Raw genomic sequence first — 19,657 nt, 5'->3', positions numbered from 1 at the left:
CGATGATGTCAGTCCTACAGCCACACCCCCCTAAATGTTACAGCGCCCCCTGTGTTTAACTCCCAAACTGCAACTGTAATTTTCACAATAAAGAATGCAATTTAAATGCATTTTTTGCTGTGAAAATGACAATTGTCTCAAAAATGTGTCAAAATTGTCCGAAGTGTCCGCCATAATGTCGCAGTCACGAAAAAAATCGTTGATCGCCACCATTAGTAGTAAAAAAAAAAAAAAATGCAATAAAACTATCCCCTATTTTGTAAACGCTATAAATTTTGCGCAAACTAACCGATAAACGATTATTGCGATATTTTTTTTACCAAAAATAGGTAGAAGAATACGTATCGGCCTAAACTCAGGGAAAAAAATGTTTTATATATGTTTTTGGGGGATATTTATTATAGCAAAAAGTAAAAAATATTGCATTTTTTTCAAAATTGTCGCTCTATTTTTGTTTATAGCGCAAAAAATAAAAACCGCAGAGGTGATCAAATACCACCAAAAGAAAGCTCTATTTGTGGGGAAAAAAGGATGCCAATTTTGTTTGGGAGCCACGTCGCACGACCGCGCAATTGTCTGTTAAAGCGACGCAGTCCCGAACTGTAAAAACCCCTTGGGTCTTTAGGCAGCATTTTGGTCCGGGGCTTAAGTGGTTAATAAAAGTGATCAGAATATTTTTTGTAAAGGGACAGTAAAAAAAATAAAAAATAAAATGAATGAGAAAAAAAATAATAAAACATTTTAAAGCTAACTTGTCAGACATAGGCCTGTTCTTGAAGTGGTTAATGTAGAGATAGGCCTCCGTATGGTCTTATAAGTAGAGTCCTAAATGTCACATATAGAGACACAAGAAAGATAATACAATATTTTAGAAAAAAAAAGTAGCTATAAAACTTACCTGCATTCTGCCGCGACATGCAGAATTTGAGTCTTTATCATTGCAAAATTTAACGATATCCCTAATATTAAATACCAGTCCTATAATACTGAGAATCATTGATAAGATGTCAAACGCTATTGAAATTTTTACCTGGAGAAGAAAAATTATTATTCATTAAAACCTTGATATGAAGACTGGATATTCTGGGTTACATCATAGTCAAGTTGAAAAAACACACAAGTCTATCTAGTTCAACCAATAAAAGAGGAAATCATACAATCCCATATATACAACCATTTAGACCAGAAAAGCCCAGAGCAATGTAATAAAATGGAGTGTGCGGAGGGCTGGCATGACTTAGTAACAGGGGACTGTTAGGGACATGTGGATTGGCTGGCCAGGGCATAGAGTTTAGAAATAGGAACGGATCCCGCCCCCCGGGTAACACAGCGTGAAGCGAAGTTCCCGCCCACCCTCCCCTTAATGTTGGCTGTGTATATGTGTCCGTCGGTATTGCGTTGCGTGTTTTGCTTTATTTTATTGCACAGGGTCAGCGAAAGGATTGAGGTCACACTTAACCCCTTTCATCGCCCCCTAGTGGTTAACTCCCAAACTGCAATTGTCATTTTCACAGTAAACAATGCATTTTTAATGCATTTTTTGCTGTGAAAATGACAATGGTCCCAAAAATGTGTCAAAATTCTCCGATGTGTCCGCCATAATGTCGCAGTCATGAAAAAAAAAAATGCTGATCGCCGCCATTAGTAGTAAAACATTTTTTTTATAAAAATGCAATAAAACTATCCCCTATTTTGTAAAAGCTATAAATTTTGCGCAAACCAATCGATAAACGCTTATTGCGATTTTTTTTTACCAAAAATAGGTAGAAGAATACGTATCGGCCTAAACTGAGGAAAAAAAAATAATATATTTTTGGGGGATATTTATTATAGCAAAAAGTAAAAAATATTGCATTTTTTTCAAAATTGTCGCTCTATTTTTGTTTATTGCGCAAAAAATAAAAACCGTAGAGGTGATCAAATACCACCAAAAGAAAGCTCTATTTGTGTGGAAAAAAGGACGCCAATTTTGTTTGGGAGCAACTTCGTACAACCGCGCAATTGTCAGTTAAAGCGAGGCAGTGCCGAATCGCAAAAACTGGCCAGGTCCTTTACCTGCCTAAAGGTCCGGGTCTTAAGTGGTTAATAAGGTAAAGGTTGGAGGTTGGGTGATATTAAGAAAGGGGTAAATTGAAAGTGCATCTGTTATACAATAGTCATGAAAGTTACTTAACCACTTGCTTACTGGGCACATAAACCCCCTTTGTTCCCAGGCGAAATTTCAGCTTCTGGCACTGCGTCGCTTTAACTGACATTTGCGCGGTCGTGCGACGTGGCTCCCAAACAAAATTGGCGTCCTTTTTTTCCCACAAATAGACCTTTATTTTGGTGGTATTTGATCACCTCTGCGGTTTTTATTTTTTATGCTATAAACAAAAAAAGAGCGACAGTTTAAAAAATATATTTTTTTTTTTTACTTGTTGCTATAATAAATATCCCAATTTTTTTAAAAAAAACTATCTCAAGTGGTTAAAAGCCCCAAGCATTCTATATATATATTTCTGAAAGCAGACACCCTCAAGAATAAAATATTGGTAGTTCCAACTTTTATGTCACACAATACTAGTGCAATGGTTTACAAAACACAACATTTAAGTTAAAAATACACTAAAATAAATTTTAGGGCACATAAACACAATATATTGCCCAATGTTTTGGTTAAGAAAAAATGAGGTTGTGCTGAGTAAATAGACACCCAACATGTCAAACCATTCAAATTGTGTGCGCCTGTGAGATGATGGCAAACTTCGGTAGCCTATATTTTCCATAAAATCCCCTACAGGTCATCAGTTTAAAGTTAACAGTGAATCATGGCCCTTGGATAATTGCTCTCACTGTGGTGTGTGTAGCACAATCAATGAGGCAGATTCAGGTACCGCTGCGCACTTCTTATGGAGGCGCAGCGTCCCGTTTTTGCCCTGCGCCCCCGCAAATTATTTGCGCTACGCTTCATTCACGAAGCAGTAGCCACATAATTTGCGTGGGCGCTCCTCAAAAATGCCCGGCGTAAGGGCGCGTAATTTAAATGATCCCGTAGGGGGCGGGGATCATTTAAATTAGGCGCGCTCCCGCGCCGAACGTAGTGCGCATGCTCCGTCGGGAAACTTTCCCGACGTGCATTGCGGCAAATGACTTTGCAAGGACGTCATTTGCTTCAAAGTGAACGTGAATGGCGTCCAGCGCCATTCACGAATCACTTACCCAAATTACGTAAAAATCGAACGTCGTGATGCGGGAACGACGGGTATACTTTAGCATTGGCTGCCCCTACTATTAGAAGGGGCAGCCTTACGCTAAACACGCCGTACGGAAACAACGTAAATTGCGTACGCAGGGCTTGCGCAACATTGTGAATCGGTGTTAGTATGCAATTTGCATACTATACGCTGACCACAATGGGAACGCCCCCTAGCGGTCATCGCAAGAATGCAGCCTAGATATGCGTGGCATAAGAGCCTTATGCCATGCAGATTTTAGGCTGCAGTCAGCGTTACGATGTTCCTGAATCAGGAGCATTCATAACGCCGGGGCAAGTAAGCAATTGCGCTGTGTAACCCAGGGCTTTTTTTCAGGGGGAACTTGGGGGAACTCAGTTCCACCACCTCTGGCTCAGACCCTTTGGTGCCTGCTCACCACAATCACTTGTAAACACAGAAGTCTGGCTTCTGTGTTTACAAGTGAAAGCTTTGTAACCCCCTGAACTCTGCACTCTGTATGTAATGCAATTCTGGTATTTAATGCCCCTTTAAGACCCTTCTACTGTTTGTGAAATCTGAACGGGTCGTGGTTGAGTTCCTGCACCTATTTTCTGAGAAAAAAAGCTCTGGTGTAACCTATGGTTACACAGGCGCAATTGCTACTTGAATCTGGGCCAATGTTTTCATGCATAGAAGTACTGGAGTTGCTCTCATCAGTGATACATAACTCCTCTCTATCCTTGTACTGAGGGGTGTGGCTATTACTCAGCTCTGCCAGCACAGAGCACTGGAGTGTGGGCAGGAGCAGAATTTAAAAGGTATTTTAGGTAATCAATCCAAAATCATAAAAAGTGAAGGGATACAGGATTATAAAGATAAAATTTGGGTCCTAGTTTGCAGCTTATTTGGCGCATGCAAATAGGTTAATAATAATAGTAATACAAATAAAATAACCATGTATATCCATCACCGCCATCATATTTGTATGAGCAGGTCATACACAAATTATCTTGCTCCCCTGCACACCATTTTTTTTTTAACAAGCATCCTTGTATGTGGTCATACAAATACTCACCCGAGAGCGGGTAGTCCGAATTTTTGCAGCGATTAGCAGGCACCCTGTTATAATGTACTGCAAAAAAAAAAAACAAGAATGAACTTAATGGATATTAGAACATTATACAATTACTCTGTTGATCTCAAAGAATTTGTGACGTGGCAAGTGACAATCCGCAACGTGTGGCAGGCGACGTGGCAAGTGACAATCCGTGATGTGGCAAGTTGCAATCCGCAATTTGTGGCAGGTGACGTGGCAAGTGACAATCCGCATTTGGTGGCAGGCGACATGGCAAGTGACAATCCGCAACGTGTGGCAGGCGACGTGGCAAGTGACAATCCGTGACGTGGGAAGTTGCAATCCGCAATTTGTGGCAGGTGACGTGGCAAGTGACAATCCGCATTTGGTGGCAGGCGACATGGCAAGTGACAATAGAAATAATGCGCTTCAATCATCCTGAGACCATAATAACCATGGTGTCGTGATGATTGAAGCGCCAATACCAGCCATTTCTCTGATAAATTGCCCCCCAAAAAAAACGTATTTTCTGGCAGTGCCCCTCCCAAGACTAGAATCTGGATCCTCCCCTGTCCAGACCTCACTGTTTGCACACAGCTTATAAATACTGAGGGGCAGATCCACAGAGATCTGCACCCGCGCAGCGTATCAGAGATACGCTATGCCGCCGTACCTTACCTGGCTTCAAATCGAATCCTTAAAGATTTTGCGCAGTAAGTTACGGTGGCGTAGTCTATCTCTGGCGGCGGAATTCAAATCGGCGATTAGGGGGCGTGTTTCATTTAAATGAAGCGCGTCCCCACGCCGAATGAACTGCGCATGCGCCGTCCCGAAATTTCCCGCCGTGCATTGCGCTAAATGACGTTGCTAGGACGTCATTTTTTTTAACATAGACTTGAATTACGTCCATCCCGATTCACGGACGACTTACGCAAAAATAAAAAATAAATTCAAATAAAACGCGGGAACGACGGCCATACTTAACATAGCAAATCTAACTATACGCCGCAAAACACCAGCTTTAACTATACGTAACTAGAGACGACGTAAAAGAATGCGACGGCCGCGCGTACGTTCGTGGATCGTCGGAAATAGCTAATTTGCATACCGACGCGGAAAACGACGCAAACTCCACCCAGCGGACGCCGAAGTATTGCATCTTAGATCCGAAGGCGTACGAAGCCGTACGCCTGTCGGATCTAACCCAGATGCCGTTGTATCTTGGTTTGAGGATTCAAACTAAAGATACGACGCGGGAAGTTTGAAAGTACGCCGGCGTATCAGTAGATACGCCGGCGTACTCGCTCTGTGGATCTGCCCCTGACTCTGTTTTTTGGAACAAATTCTCTCTATCCCCAATTTTTCATCAAACGTCCCTCTGTTAGCTCCAGTGTAGAGTTTCGTATTGATACAGTACATTTATTATTTAACTACTGTACCAGATTTGTTTGTTTTTTATTGGCTTTTGCTTTCTTCCATCCTTCCTGCTTGTTTTTCAATTCAGTGATCAGAGGGTCCAGGGTGTGTTCATTGCCTACAAATTCTAAAATGTGTCCCTCTTTGCCAACTCAGAAGATTGGGAGTTATGATTTTAGAGCCAGGAGCTTAGATCATTGTAAATGTATGGCATTATTTTCATGGAATTAGCTAATTGTTTGTAATGTTTGCCACGTGGCTAAAATGTGTGGATGTGTGGATGAGCTTATTTTTTACAACATTCCAAAACCATGAACCTAAGTATTGAATTGCCCCACCACCACCCATTTGCAGCTAAAAAAAAGACCTCCACTCTTCTTGAAAAGCTTTACACAAGATTTTGGAGTGGAAATGAGTGTCTATTAGGCTAGGTTTACACTGCTGCAAATTCAAAATCGCGGTAAAATCGTGATTTTACCGCGATTTCGGCAACGATTTAAGAGACAAATTGCAAAAAGTAGTACAGGAACTACTTTTTGAAATTGGTGCAGCGCCGCAGATGCGGCGTCGCACCAATTAGGACGGTGCCATTGCCGACAATTGCCGGCAAATGTCGCCGATTTGAGATGCGATTTGACATGTGAAATCACATCTCAAATCGTACCCAGTGTGGACCTGGGCTTTAGATGAGAAGACCTGGCTCTCAATTGCCATTCCAATTCCCCCCAAAAGTGATCAATAGGGTTAGGGCACTGTGCAGGCCGATTAATTTCCTCTACACCAAACATATCAGGCTTACAAGAAGTTTGGAAGTGCACATTTGGCTAAAATGTCTTTATTATAAGTATCTGAACTCAACAATTTTAAGGGGTGTTTTTGGCCATATAGTTAGGTGTTTTACTCAGGTGTCCACATACTTTTAGGTCATAAAGGAAGGTGCACTGGTCAGGTGTCCACATACTTTTGGCCATATTGGTAGACCTGAGGTTCAGGTGTGCACAAACGTGGCCATATAATGTACAGGTATGTAAAGTAAGGGAGGAGAAAAGGGGACTTTTACGGTGCTCTACATGAAATAATGAATTCATAATTATTAATTAGTTATTATTATTTTTTATTCGTCTCTCTTCATTTTTATACAACACTGATTTCCCACCTATTAATTTATGACCTTAATATTTTTCCAGTGTTTATTTATTTATTTTTTAATTTCTTCTGTTTTTCAAATATTCTTTTTTTATTTATTCAGTTATTATTTATTTAATTATTTATTCTTTATCACATCTTAGTTACATTTTATTTATTTTTTCAGTGTTATCGTCAGAGACACAATTTTTTACCTTAAAGGGGTTGTAAAGGATTTTCCTGGTGCCTCCATGGCAGCATACCTGTGACAAGCTCCGCCTTGGCTCCTCCCTCAGGAATAGTGAATATTATAAAAGAGTCGGTGAACACCGCCCCCACATTCTCCTTTTTTTCCTCAAACCTCATGGCAGTGAATTTACTGGAACAGTTGTCCTTACCTTCTGCATTCGGCAGCGTCCATCCGGGTTCAAGCCTCTCCCGGATGCGGTCCCTTCTCTTAGGCAGCTAAACGCGCTTATAAGGTTGGGAGTCCCTTCTGTAGGTTCTTTTGGGACTAGCAGTTTGTAGCCCTTTAAACTCTGAGTGCTATCTGCAAAGTTTCTATCAGGCATTAGCTCTCTATGGCTCAGAGGCAGCAGCTATCCCTGCATCTTGTTTTTTTTCTGTGTTTTCCCCTCACTCTTCTCTCTCTCTCTTTCTCCCTTGAGGCATGTCTCTCATCCGCCCCCCCCTCTCCCCACTTCTTGGGGCTCCCCTTTCCACTCGGTTGCCTAGTCCCTTGCACACACTGTGTGCCCCTCTCCATGGTCTTCTCCCCCCTAGGGAGCGCGCGCGCCATCCCTGTAGGTTTTTGTGTACTCGCGGCGTCCTCGGCCGCGTTCTGCGCATGCGCCGGCGCCCGGGACCGCTGGGTCCTAGGGCGGCCGGTTCGCGCATGCGCAGTAGACACGGAGGCCACGGCGGCCATTTTTGATAAGGGAAAGATGGCGTTTTTTTGCCAGCAGCTCCCTGAGCTCAGGGCAAAGGAGTTCCCTTGTCAGGTGAATCCTATTTAAACTCCCTGACGGCCTCAGAAGGGTCCTGAGGCTGTCGGGAGAGGTTCACCTGCCCAAGAGCTCCACTTTTTGACACCTGCTGTCCCCGTTCCAGGTATATATATAAATATACATATATAGTTTAAGAAAAAAAAAAAAAAAAGGGGGTAAGAAAGTTAAAAAAAAAAAAAAAGATGGGAAGATAATTGTTTTTCTTTGGGGGTCGGGGGTACAAAAAAAAAAAAAAAAAAAAAAACCCCAGGGCGTAATTTTTCATATAAAATAGGGAACTAATGGCACCTCCTGAGTCGGGTTAGGACTAAGAGGTTAACCCTTTTGCATTTTCTCCCTGATTTTTCCATTAGCTGCTGCCCCCGTTAAGCCGCCTAAAATGAGCCATTCGCCGCCCATACAAGAGCCTACTCTACACCTAAGGTAAGGACCTACATTCAGGTAGGTCTATGTTTTTCAAAAAAAAAAAAAAAAAGAGTGCACTGAGGCTGGTAACTTTATGTATTGCAGCCCTGTACGCCAGAAGACGTCTAAGAAGACCTCCAGGCGACACGAAGACTCCGACTCTAGCTTCAGTAGAGGCAGGTCCCCCAGGCGTGACGACCATGGGAATGGGAAAAAGGCTTCAGCCAAAAAGCGCCATCACTCGCGCTCCCCGAGACAGAGGTCGCCAAAATGCCAGGCCTGTGGGGCCACCCCACTTCCACATAAGCGACTTTGCCGAGTCTGCCTGAAGGACTACGCATCGGACAAAGAGTCCGAAAGCAGACAAGTGGCGGACCTCCTTAAAAAGGCAATAAAGGATTCTTTTGCGGAGTTGGTAGCCACAATGCCGACACAGCAGCCGGTGTCCCCTCCTCAGGACCATCCGGCTGAGGAGGTCTCCCCAGGGCCCTCCACAAGTGGAATGCCGCGCCCAGCGCCTGCTTCCTCCTCTAAACCTCAAGAAGAGAATGACGGCTCAGGTGACTCCTCTGACGACATGGAAGCATCTGGCTTTGCCTTTGCCATGGTCCAACCCTATGTACAAGCTGTAAAGCAGGCAATCGGCTGGGATGAACCCGAGACAGAGCTCAAAAAGTCTAAAGCCTTTTTTCCTCATCTCAAACGTCAGATCTCCGTTTTTCCTCTCATGGATGAAATTAAAGGCCTGATCGAGGAAGAGTGGAAGAGAACAGAGAAAAGATTTTCCCTCAACCGTCTGGGGAAACTATACCCCCTCTCAGAGGCCGACTCCGCAATGCTTGAAGGCCCTCCAACAGTTGACGCAGCAGTGGTAAGATTAGCAAAGAACGTTACACTACCAATGGAGGACTCGACTGCATTCAAAGATCCTCTCGATAGGCGAATGGACCTAGACTTAAGGAAAGCTTACCAGATGGCGGGCAATGCCTGTAAACCCTCAATAGCCCTGACGTCAGTATCCAACGCGCTACGTGTGTGGACGGATAACATAGAGGCTGCCATCCAGCAGGAGGTGCCGAAGGAGGACATTATTAAGGCCTTAGATGAACTGAAACTTTCTGCAGACTTTATTGGAGAGGCTGCCATCGACTCAATTCGATGCTCCGCAAGATCCATGCTCCACACAGTATTGGCCAAGCGAGCCCTGTGGCTGAAGCCTTGGTCGGCAGATGTTGCGTCGAAACAGAATTGGTGCAAGATACCATTTGATGGAAAAGCCCTCTTTGGGGAAAAATTAGATAAAGCCATCTCTCGCGTCACTGGTGGGAAATCGGGCCTGTTACCCCAAGACAGACGGTCCAGGCGCTCCAGGTCTTTTGCGCCTAGATTCCAGTACTCTAGGAATAAGGACTATCGTCAACCCAGGCAGGGAAAAGGCTTCAGACAAAACTGGAGGAGCACCCAGTCCACCTTCCTGAAAAACCGCAGACAGACAACAGCCTCTACTCCACAGGATCCCACTAAGTCTTTTTGACGCCAAGCCGTCCCAAGCAGTCCCTGTGGGAGCCAGACTTCAACTCTTCTCAAAGATCTGGGAGCAAGAGTGCAAGGATCCGTGGGTAGTTTCCACGATCAAATACGGTCATTTCTGGACGTTTTTAGACAAACCCCCCAAAGATTTCTTCTCTCCGACAGAGATGTCAAAGTCTCCTCAAAAAGCAGAAGCGCTGCAACAATATCTTCTCTCCTTGCAGGATCAGCAGGCGGTGGTTCCTGTACCCCCATCCGAAAGGTTTTCAGGGTTTTATTCGACTCTGTTTCTGGTCCCCAAAAAGACGGGTGGTTGGAGACCAGTCATAGACTTGAAAAGGCTAAATCGCTACATCTCCCTAGAAAGATTCAAGATGGAGTCATTACAAACGATCATTCGGGTAGTCCAACCGGGGGACTGGATGCTGTCCATAGACCTGCAGGATGCCTACCTGCATTTGCCTATACTCCCATCCTTCCAGAAGTATCTGAGGTTCGCAGTAGGCCAAGTGCATCTTCAATTTCGCAGTCTCCCCTTCGGCCTCTGTACATCTCCAAGAGTCTTCACGAAGACCCTGATCGCCTTCATAGCCCCTTTAAGAGAACAGGGGCTCAGAGTATACCACTATTTAGACGATCTTCTTCTCCTAGCGAAAGAGCCAGCCCAGCTACTGGAACACAGAGAAATTCTCTTGACAGCACTGACGAGATTCGGATGGAAGGTAAACCAGGAGAAGAGTCATCTTTCTCCAACCCAGGAAATGATCTACCTGGGAGCACTTTTCAACACAAAGAAGGGTACAGTGTCCCTTCCACCCCAGAAGGTGAAGTCTATCATCCGACAGATGAAGAATGCGAGTTCCAGACCATATCTGACTGCCTCGAATTGCCTGAGCCTGATAGGCAGGATGTCATCTTGCATCCCGATGGTCCCTTGGGCCCATTGGCATTTGAGATATTTTCAATTGGAGTTCTTGAGGCAGTGGAACAAACGGTTTCTAGCTCAACACATATGCCTGACGACCCGGATGCTCAGAGGCCTCCATTGGTGGATGAAGAAACAAACTCTGACGAAGCCACGTGCGTTAGGGCATGTCAACTGGACCATAGTTACCACCGACGCCAGCTTAGCAGGCTGGGGCGCACACTGCAATCAAATTTCAGTGCAAGGCAGATGGTCTTTTCAGGCGACAGGCCTGGTGTCCAATATCCTGGAAATCCGGGCAGTCTACCGGGCATTTCTAGCCCTAGAGTTCGAGATCTCAGGGAAACCAGTGCTCTTACGGATGGACAACAGGGCCGCCGTATCTTACATACATCGTCAAGGAGGGACACACAGCAGACCCCTGCTAAGGGAAGTAGAGCCCATAATCCTGTGGGCAGAAAGAAATCTCGGGGATTTAAGGGCAGTTTACCTGCCAGGACGCCTCAACGTGCAAGCCGACCTACTATCTCGCAAGTTCGTAGACGCCAACGAGTGGTCTCTTCACCCCAACATCTTCAATTGGATAACAGACCACTGGGGGCTCCCCGAGCTGGACCTATTCGCAACTGCCAGCAATTCCAAGCTTCCGAGGTTCATCTCAAGGCTACCGCATCCCCAAGCGGAGGCAGTGGACGCTCTCACAGCCCCTTGGACATGCGATCTGGCCTATGCATTCCCGCCACGGCCTCTGATACCAAAACTCCTGGCGAGGGCAATGATCGAATCAACAATAGTAATAGCAGTTCTACCATACTGGCCGAGACGTCCCTGGTTTCCGACGGCAATGTTCCTGAGTATGCAACCCCCAGTCAAGATTCCTCTGATACCCTTCCTCCTGTCTCAGGGGTGTCACACTCATCCAGATCCAGGCAGGCTGAACCTTCACATCTGGCGACTGAAAGGCAAAAATTTGAATCTCTAGGTTGCTCCAGCGAAGTTATTGCTACCCTCCTAAGGGCTAGAAAGCCTTCCACAAACAGTATATACGGGAAAGTGTGGAACAAGTTCAGGTCCTTCATGTCTGACAAAAGCTGCGATCCGGAGCTTCCATCATCTTCTCAAATCCTTGATTTTTTGCAGGCAGGCCTAAACAAGGGTCTTGCCCTAAGTACATTAAAGGTACAAGTAGCAGCAATTTCATCGGCAACCAGGAAGAGGTGGGCCGAGGACCCACTAATAGTCCAATTCTTCAAGGCCGTCAAAAGAATCCGGCCGCCAACTAGGCAGTCTTTTCCCACCTGGGACCTCGCTGTCATCCTAGAATCCCTAGTCAATCCGCCCTTTGCCCCTTCGGGCTCAGCATCACTGTGGAATCTAACCTTGAAGCTTACATTTTTGATAGCCATAACATCGGGCAGACGGGTTTCAGAGCTCCAAGCTCTAGGAGCAGACGACAATCACATCGTGTTCTACCCCGACAGGGTGGAACTCAGGACAGTTCGGGGGTTTATCCCCAAAGTTGCATCATCCTTATCCATGTCGGAACCCTGGGCACTCCCAACATTCCTAGAGCAGGACTCAGGCTCTTTTCACGAGCTAGATATTGCTTCCACGCTGAAGCATTATCTCCAGGCCACAGTGCCTTTCAGAAACTCTTCCAAGTTGCTCATAATCCCCTGGGGGAAAAGAAAAGGCGAAGAGGCGTCAGCGAGAACAATCTCTTCATGGATTGTGAAACTAATTCATAAAGCGTACAGGGCAAGAGGTCTGGATCCTCCGTCGGCGATTAAGGCGCACTCCACGAGGGCAGTTTCTGCCTCTTGGGCAGCAAGGGCAAACGTGTCGATCGAGACCATCTGTAGGGCAGCGACCTGGTCGTCCCAACACACGTTTATGAAACATTACCGGGTGGACCCGGGAGCTCTCTCTTCGGTAGAGTTTGGCAGACAGGCGATCAAGTCAGCCGTCGCCTCCTCCATTTGTTAACCTTTGTTAATGATGTCCTTGTAATAAATTTTCTAAGCAGCATCCCACCCGTTTCAGCTAGTTATTTGTCACAGGTATGCTGCCATGGAGGCACCAGGAAAACGGAAAATTGTATCATACTTACCAGTAATTTTCCTTTCCTGGTGCCTATCCATGGCAGCATACGCTCCCACCCTCGGTTTTCTATATTACGGAGAATGTGGGGGCGGTGTTCACCGACTCTTTTATAATATTCACTATTCCTGAGGGAGGAGCCAAGGCGGAGCTTGTCACAGGTATGCTGCCATGGATAGGCACCAGGAAAGGAAAATTACTGGTAAGTATGATACAATTTTCCGTTTTTTTTTCCCCTAAATAGCTTCCTTTACCTTAGTGCAGTCCTCCTTCACTTACCTCATCCTTCCATTTTGCTTTTAAATGTCCTCATTTCTTCTGAGAAATCCTTATGTCCTGTTCTTCTGTCTGTAACTCCACACCGTAATGCGAGGCTTTCTCCCTGGTGTGGAGAAAGCCTCTTAAGGGGGAGGGGGCGAGCAGGCAAGTCAGGACACTCTCTACTTTGCAGATAGAGAAAGGAGCTGTGTGTTAGTGGGCCGTCCTGACACTCCTGCTCGTCTCCTCCCCCCTCAAGAGACTTTCTCCACACCAGGGAGAAAGCCTTGCATTACTGTGTGGAGTTACAGACAGAAGAACAGGAAGTGAGTATTTCTCAGAAGAAATGAGGACATTTAAAAGCAAAATGGAAGGATGAGGTAAGTGAAGGAGCACTGCACTAAGGTAAAGGAAGCTATTTAGGGATAAAAAATGTTTTCCTTTACAACCCCTTTTACTCGGGCGCCCTCCACCCCATGCCTGATTTATTCTGTTTTTAAGTGAGTATATGTTTGTTCACTCGGTTCATTAATATTGCTTTTTATTATCCTTTTTGTATTATTTTTTAATTTCATTTCTATTTCATTCTTTCTTTCATCATATATATATATATATATATATATATATATATATATATATATATATATATATATATATATATATATATATATATATATATATATATATATAGCTATATATAGCTATATATAGCTATATAGATATATATATATATATATATATATATATATATATATATATATATATATATATATATATATATATATATATATATATAGATAGATATATACTTTTTAGTTAGTCTACCCTTTCTTTTTTCATGTCTTATTGCCTTTTTTCTTCTGGGCTATCCTTTTCAGCCGGGTCCTTATTATTGCCTCTGTGGCTGCGATTTGAGCCCTTGCCCTTTGTGCACCTGTTTTGCCCTTTCGCTGGGTAGTGGTCACTACTGAGAGGTCCTCTCTGGCTGGGTAAGTGTCGCTACCCTTGTGGAGGCAAACACAGTGACTATCTACACACGGTTTCTGCCATGAATACAACAAATGTATATGTTAATAACTTTTCAATGCGCGTTTACTTATTTTACTTTCTTATCTCTTGTTTAGTATCGTGAAATTCTTCTATTTTGCTTGTATGTACCCTGATAAAGCAAATATGCGAAACATGTCGGGACTTATACGTGTAACTGTATTTTGAAGTGAGCCAGCTTTGTACCTATATATTCCTGACCATCCAGCTATCATTTAGCTATACTTTAATTGTTACTACAAGGTTGACTTTTTTTAACCCTGAATCTCATTAAAAAAAAGTTTTTTTATACATTTGTGTATTTTATCCTCATTACTATATGTAGAGCACCACAAAAGTCCTCTTTTCTCCTCCCTTACTTTGCATACTTAATCAATGGGATGAGGTGCTAATCTCTATGGGTGTTTCTGCCAATAGTCAGACTCAACTTTTCTTGGTACAGGTATGTAGTCTTAAAGCGGAGATTCACCCTAAAACATGTATATACCATTTCATCCAGCATACTGCCGACATGTACAGTATGCTGTTTTTTTTTTTATTCGCTGTACATACCCTCGTATAGCTATTTTCCCCCTGGCTTCCGGGTAGTGCCTCCCGCGGGAGTGGGCGTTCCTATTCAGAGACTAAGTGATTGACGTGATGACAAAAGCTTTCCCACGGCGCATAATGTGCGTTACCAGTTTCCGGAAGAAGCCAAACTGCGAGTCGGCTCTATACGGCGCTATACGGCGCCTGCGCACCAACGTTCGGCTTCTTTCGGAAACTGGTGACGCGCATTATGCGCCGGGGGGAAGCTTTTGTCATCATGTCAATCACTTAGTCTTTGAATAGGAACGCCCACTCCTGCGGGAGCCACTACCCGGAAGCCGGGGGGAAAATAGCTATACAACGGTATGTACAGCAAAAAAAACACAGCATACTGTACATGTCGGCAGTATGCTGGATGGAATGGTATATACATGTTTTTCAGGGTGAACCTCTGATTTAACCTGAAAAGGAGACTACAGCTCCACCTGCTGGCTAAAAATCACAATACAAAATATTTAAAGTGGTTGTAAACTCTTATACATATACCCAGTGAAGTGACGAGCCTCAGGTAATACACAGACATGAAACAAATCCTCCTACAGAAGTTGTATGTATTCACCTGCAGCCATCTCTTCTCTACATCAGGTTAAAGTGCAGAATTTGCACAGATTTTCTGAGCTTCTAAAAATAGGGGTTGTGGATCTGTTATCACACACTGCACAGCTCAGAGAGGAGAGCCCAATGTAATCTGAGACCTGAGTGGAGAGAAGGGACACACCCCCCCCCCTCTACACAATCTCACAAAGAAACATGCACAGCTGAGGCTATCAATCACCTTTTGTGTGCTGCAGAACCCCTCCCATGCCCCCCTCAAACCCATGTTGTCAGCACAGACTGTTAGAAATGACTCAAGCAAATTGCATAGGAACCAGACTGCAGACACACATACAAATCACACTCTGTGGTTTGGATTGAGGCAAGTACACATTATAGAAGGAGATGCTTTGTTCTCATATGCTTTGTTTTTATATCATAGGTCTAAAACCACATTAACTGCAAGATGTAATATGTATATATTTTATGTTCACTTTTTCATCCTGACCATAATAAAAAAAATGCAAATATATGCAAAACCGCCATACATACCCTTTAAACTAACTTTTTCTCATTTTGACTGACCCAGTTCTTACGCATCCTTGAGAGACATAGCAATATTGTACTTACACACACTGATGTCCAGTATGGTATTCCATATGATAGGGTTTCAGAGTGATCACGCATAGTGTTAAATGCCAACATCATACCTACTGCGATCTGCACAAAGGCACACGAAATCACCAGCACCTGAGACAAAGGAACATGTATATTTATCAGTACTGCCTGTCCAAGTCTGCAAATGTATATTGCAGTGCTAAATATTCTATTTTCCAATATATAAATTCATTTATCTACAGTGCCATTTCTATGCAGGGCAAAAAAAAAGCTTTCTTTACCATCCATTGAGGGACACAGGGTTGTAGAATAGTCTGACATTTTGGGTTAAACTGCCACCTACATGAGGTTTGGACACTGACAAAACAAAAAAAGATCAAGAAAGCCCCTGTACAACACCGCCCTAACTATCATGCCTCAGTTTTTTAGCTAGTGTCCTAGGAGGTTGAAGGGACCCCAGAAGGTGTGCAGTACAAGAAATATTTATGTGAGGGCTTACCTTGAGTGGAGTCTATTTTGCAGATTTGTAAGCTCACCCTTGAAGGTACACACAGCCCATGGTAATAAGGTAAGACACTACCTGGGCTGTGAGTCTGTGCACGGGGGCTAGATAGGGATTAGCCAAGGATAGTCAAGTATAGCCGTGGCCAGGATTCCAGAATTCAGTAAGGTCAGAAGCCGGGGTCAGTCTTGTAGCTGAGCAGACGGGGTACACTGATGACAGCTGAGGGTCAGGTAACTACTGACGGAAAGTTCAGAGTTTGCAGACAGGAACCAAAGACAAGTCCGGGGCACAAGCCGTGGGTCAAGGGCTGGAGAAGGCAGGGAAAGTCTGAAAGTACAGGCCGGGGTCAAAGGGCAGGAGACAGCAGCATTCCAGGGTACGTAAGCCAAAAGGGTCAGAAGCCGGGGTCAGTCTTGTAGCTGAAGACAACCACAGGAACACAGGAACCGTTGGCACAGACAGGACAATCAGAGAACAATGAACTGACACATCCCTCATAGTGAGGCAGGGCTTTATACCCTGGTTGATTAGGATAGACAAGTAAAGATTGTAGGGAGATCCAGAGACAGGCAATCATCACATAGTTCAGAACCAGGCTCCGACGGACAGCAAGCAGAATATCAACTGAGAAGTGGCTCAGAGGCAAAGACCCGGAGCAGCAACGGGGAGGTCCTGGGTTCAATTCCACCCAGAGCCACCTGGGGCGCGACCACGCCTCGCTGTCCGTTTGGCACGGTAGCGACCGTGACAATTTAATGATTAAAATGACAAATAGCAACTCACAAAATTGTGGATAACACAGCACTTATCATCAGCACTGCCTGTCAGCACAGGAACTCAGTGGGGGGACACATTAATCCAGTCTAGGTGTCCATGGCATTGCTGCTGGCTGGGTTATGTGAGGATAACAGCTACCAGGAAACTGAGATAGCATGCAAGGCTGACAGGAAGGAACTTCACACAGTGTGGAACATACTGGGGGCATGGCTACGCATTTCAGAGCCACACTGCTCCTTTCCCAAGCCTGTGTGGGTGATACTACTTATACCCGTGGGACAACAATGCCCTGTGCTACTTAAAAAAGAAAAAAATGTGGATTCACTATAAATAATGCAAATACAGCATGCCCAAGTGTATAAAACCATAAAGTGAAAATAAATTGAATAAAATGTGCGTAATGAATTGTATTATTAGGCATACAAATAAATGATAAACAATATAAAATGATTAAAAGATAATCAGATGGACAAATCGAAAAACAATAACCAAATATGAATAAAATAGGATTAAACAGATAATAAAATTGAACTCATTCATAAATGTTATAAAAAAAACAGTTAAAATTGTGAAACATATCTTAATGCAAATTATAATAAATTATAGGACCCAGTGATACTCAAACTGTCACCAAGTGGGGATATATTACTCTATGCAGTGGACTAAAACATGTTGTGAAGAAAGAAGATAATAAATGGAATAAAAATATTAAAGAAAATAATATATTATAGATGAAATGGCTGTATAAGAATTATATCAATATATATATATATATATATATATATATATATATATATATATATATATATATATATATATATATATATATATATATATATAAACATATACAGTTTACAAGTATACAGCGTGTGTAATTGTTGTGATCTGGAAGAATGGACTAGACAACATTATTAACTTCTATCAAACCACCTGGGGTGAGAGAGTTCAGTGTGTAGATCCAATGTTTCTCTCTCGCACAATTTATTTAAAAGCTCTGCTTGAGGAAATTCATTGGTGGTAGATTCAATGACCCAGACCTTTAGCTCATCAGATAATTTCCCATGTAATTCTGCAAAATGCTTGGGAACATAGTCTTCTGTGCTACTGTTTTCACCGAAGCGTGCACAAAGGATCCTAATGGTTCTCCTTGCATTGAGGAGACCAAATGGGGACGTAAGACAGTAAATTACATACTGTGTGGAACAGTTCTTCTTACAAATTATTGAATTTATTAGGTCTTGCCATTTGCCACAATGGATTCTTGGCCATGTAAAACATGGTTGCAGGTCAAACATTTTTTCTTTTTTACATTCAAACATGCCAATGAAATTTCCAAACATGATGGATATTATTCCAGTTACAAAAGGCTACAAAATCCACCATGGATGAAGATCGGCCATCCCAAATGATAACTACATTGTCTATATAATGACCATAGAAGACAATGTTGGCAGCATAGGCATTGTTGTTCCAAATGTATTTAAGTTCCCATAGCCCCATAATCAGGTTGGCATAGCTTGGATAAAAATGAGCTCCAATAGCTGTGCTGGTGTGTTGGATATAATAACTTGCATTGAATTGGAAGTAATTATGCTCCAGCACACCAGTAAAGCTATTGGAGCTCTGTTTGCTTTCAAGCTATGCCAACCTCACTATGGGGCTATGGGAACTGAAATACATTTGTAACAACAATCCCTATGCTGCCAATATGAGTGGCTGCTAGAATTAAGTTGACCTGTCCATCATTTATATCTGGGTCTGTGGAGAAGTAATTGACTGCCTGTATTCCTATTGAGTGTGGTATGAATATATAAATAGAATTGACATCCAAGGAGACCCACAGATAGGTAGGTTTCCGAGAAGTATGATTGTAAGTTCTCCAAAAGATGCACTCCATCCTAGATGTAGGAGGAAAGAGACAACACGAAGGGCTGTGAAATATGCTCCACAAGACAGGGGGGTTGACAGGGTTCTTGTGTACTTTGATGAGGTGGTAAAATAAGGGATTTTGTAAAAGGCTTTATCAAAAAAAAAATTTTTATTGATAGTACCATCTGTTAGGATTTTGACGATTAAGCATTTTAATTCCTTTGCCAATTCTGCCAATGGATCCTATCATATTTTTTCTGTAAGTATTGGTATCTAATACTATGAAATTTCTTTAGTGGTTATTTAGTATTACTATAGCTTCCACTTTGTCTGCATATTTTTTAATGATGGCCTGATTGGTGGTGAAAACCATAAAATGCCTTCTGTTCCATGAAGCTCAAATTGGAGGGTTTGTTTATTGTTTGTTTGCACAGGGCTGGCCTTTGGGGTGTGCGAGCTGTGCGGCTGCACAGGGCGCCATGGGCAACAGGGGTGCCGTGCGGCCATCACAGCTCGCAAAATGTGAGTCGCAGCAGGGCCGGGCGGTCAGCACCACTAGGCGGATTAGGAAGGCAGCCTCCTAGGGCGCACTGCCACCTAAGGGCTCCGCTGACTCTTGCCTCACCTCTTCCTCCTCATTGTCACTCCCCAGGCTCCCGGCAGAGGATAGAGGGGCCCCGG

At 43.6% G+C, this 19,657-nt stretch overlaps 1 protein-coding gene across 1 annotated transcript in view; it reads right to left on the bottom strand.

Annotated features, from left to right (window-relative positions):
* Window positions 1-747: 747 nt before the first annotated feature.
* Window positions 748-19,657, bottom strand: part of LOC120910460 — a 38,764-nt gene continuing 19,854 nt past the window's right edge. Inside the window, exons 3-6 of the mRNA XM_040322218.1 lie at window positions 15,838-15,957; window positions 4,273-4,329; window positions 899-1,030; window positions 748-825 (exon numbers count right to left, since the gene is read on the bottom strand). Of these exons, the coding sequence (XP_040178152.1) occupies window positions 748-825; window positions 899-1,030; window positions 4,273-4,329; window positions 15,838-15,957 (387 nt within the window). The remainder of the gene's footprint in view (window positions 826-898; window positions 1,031-4,272; window positions 4,330-15,837; window positions 15,958-19,657) is intronic.

The sequence above is a fragment of the Rana temporaria genome, chromosome 8 (assembly GCF_905171775.1).
Source record: "Rana temporaria chromosome 8, aRanTem1.1, whole genome shotgun sequence".
In the NCBI taxonomy this organism is placed as follows: Eukaryota; Metazoa; Chordata; class Amphibia; order Anura; family Ranidae; genus Rana; species Rana temporaria.
The sequence above is the reverse complement of the archived record's forward strand: the minus strand, read 5'-3'. Positions and strand labels throughout refer to the sequence as shown.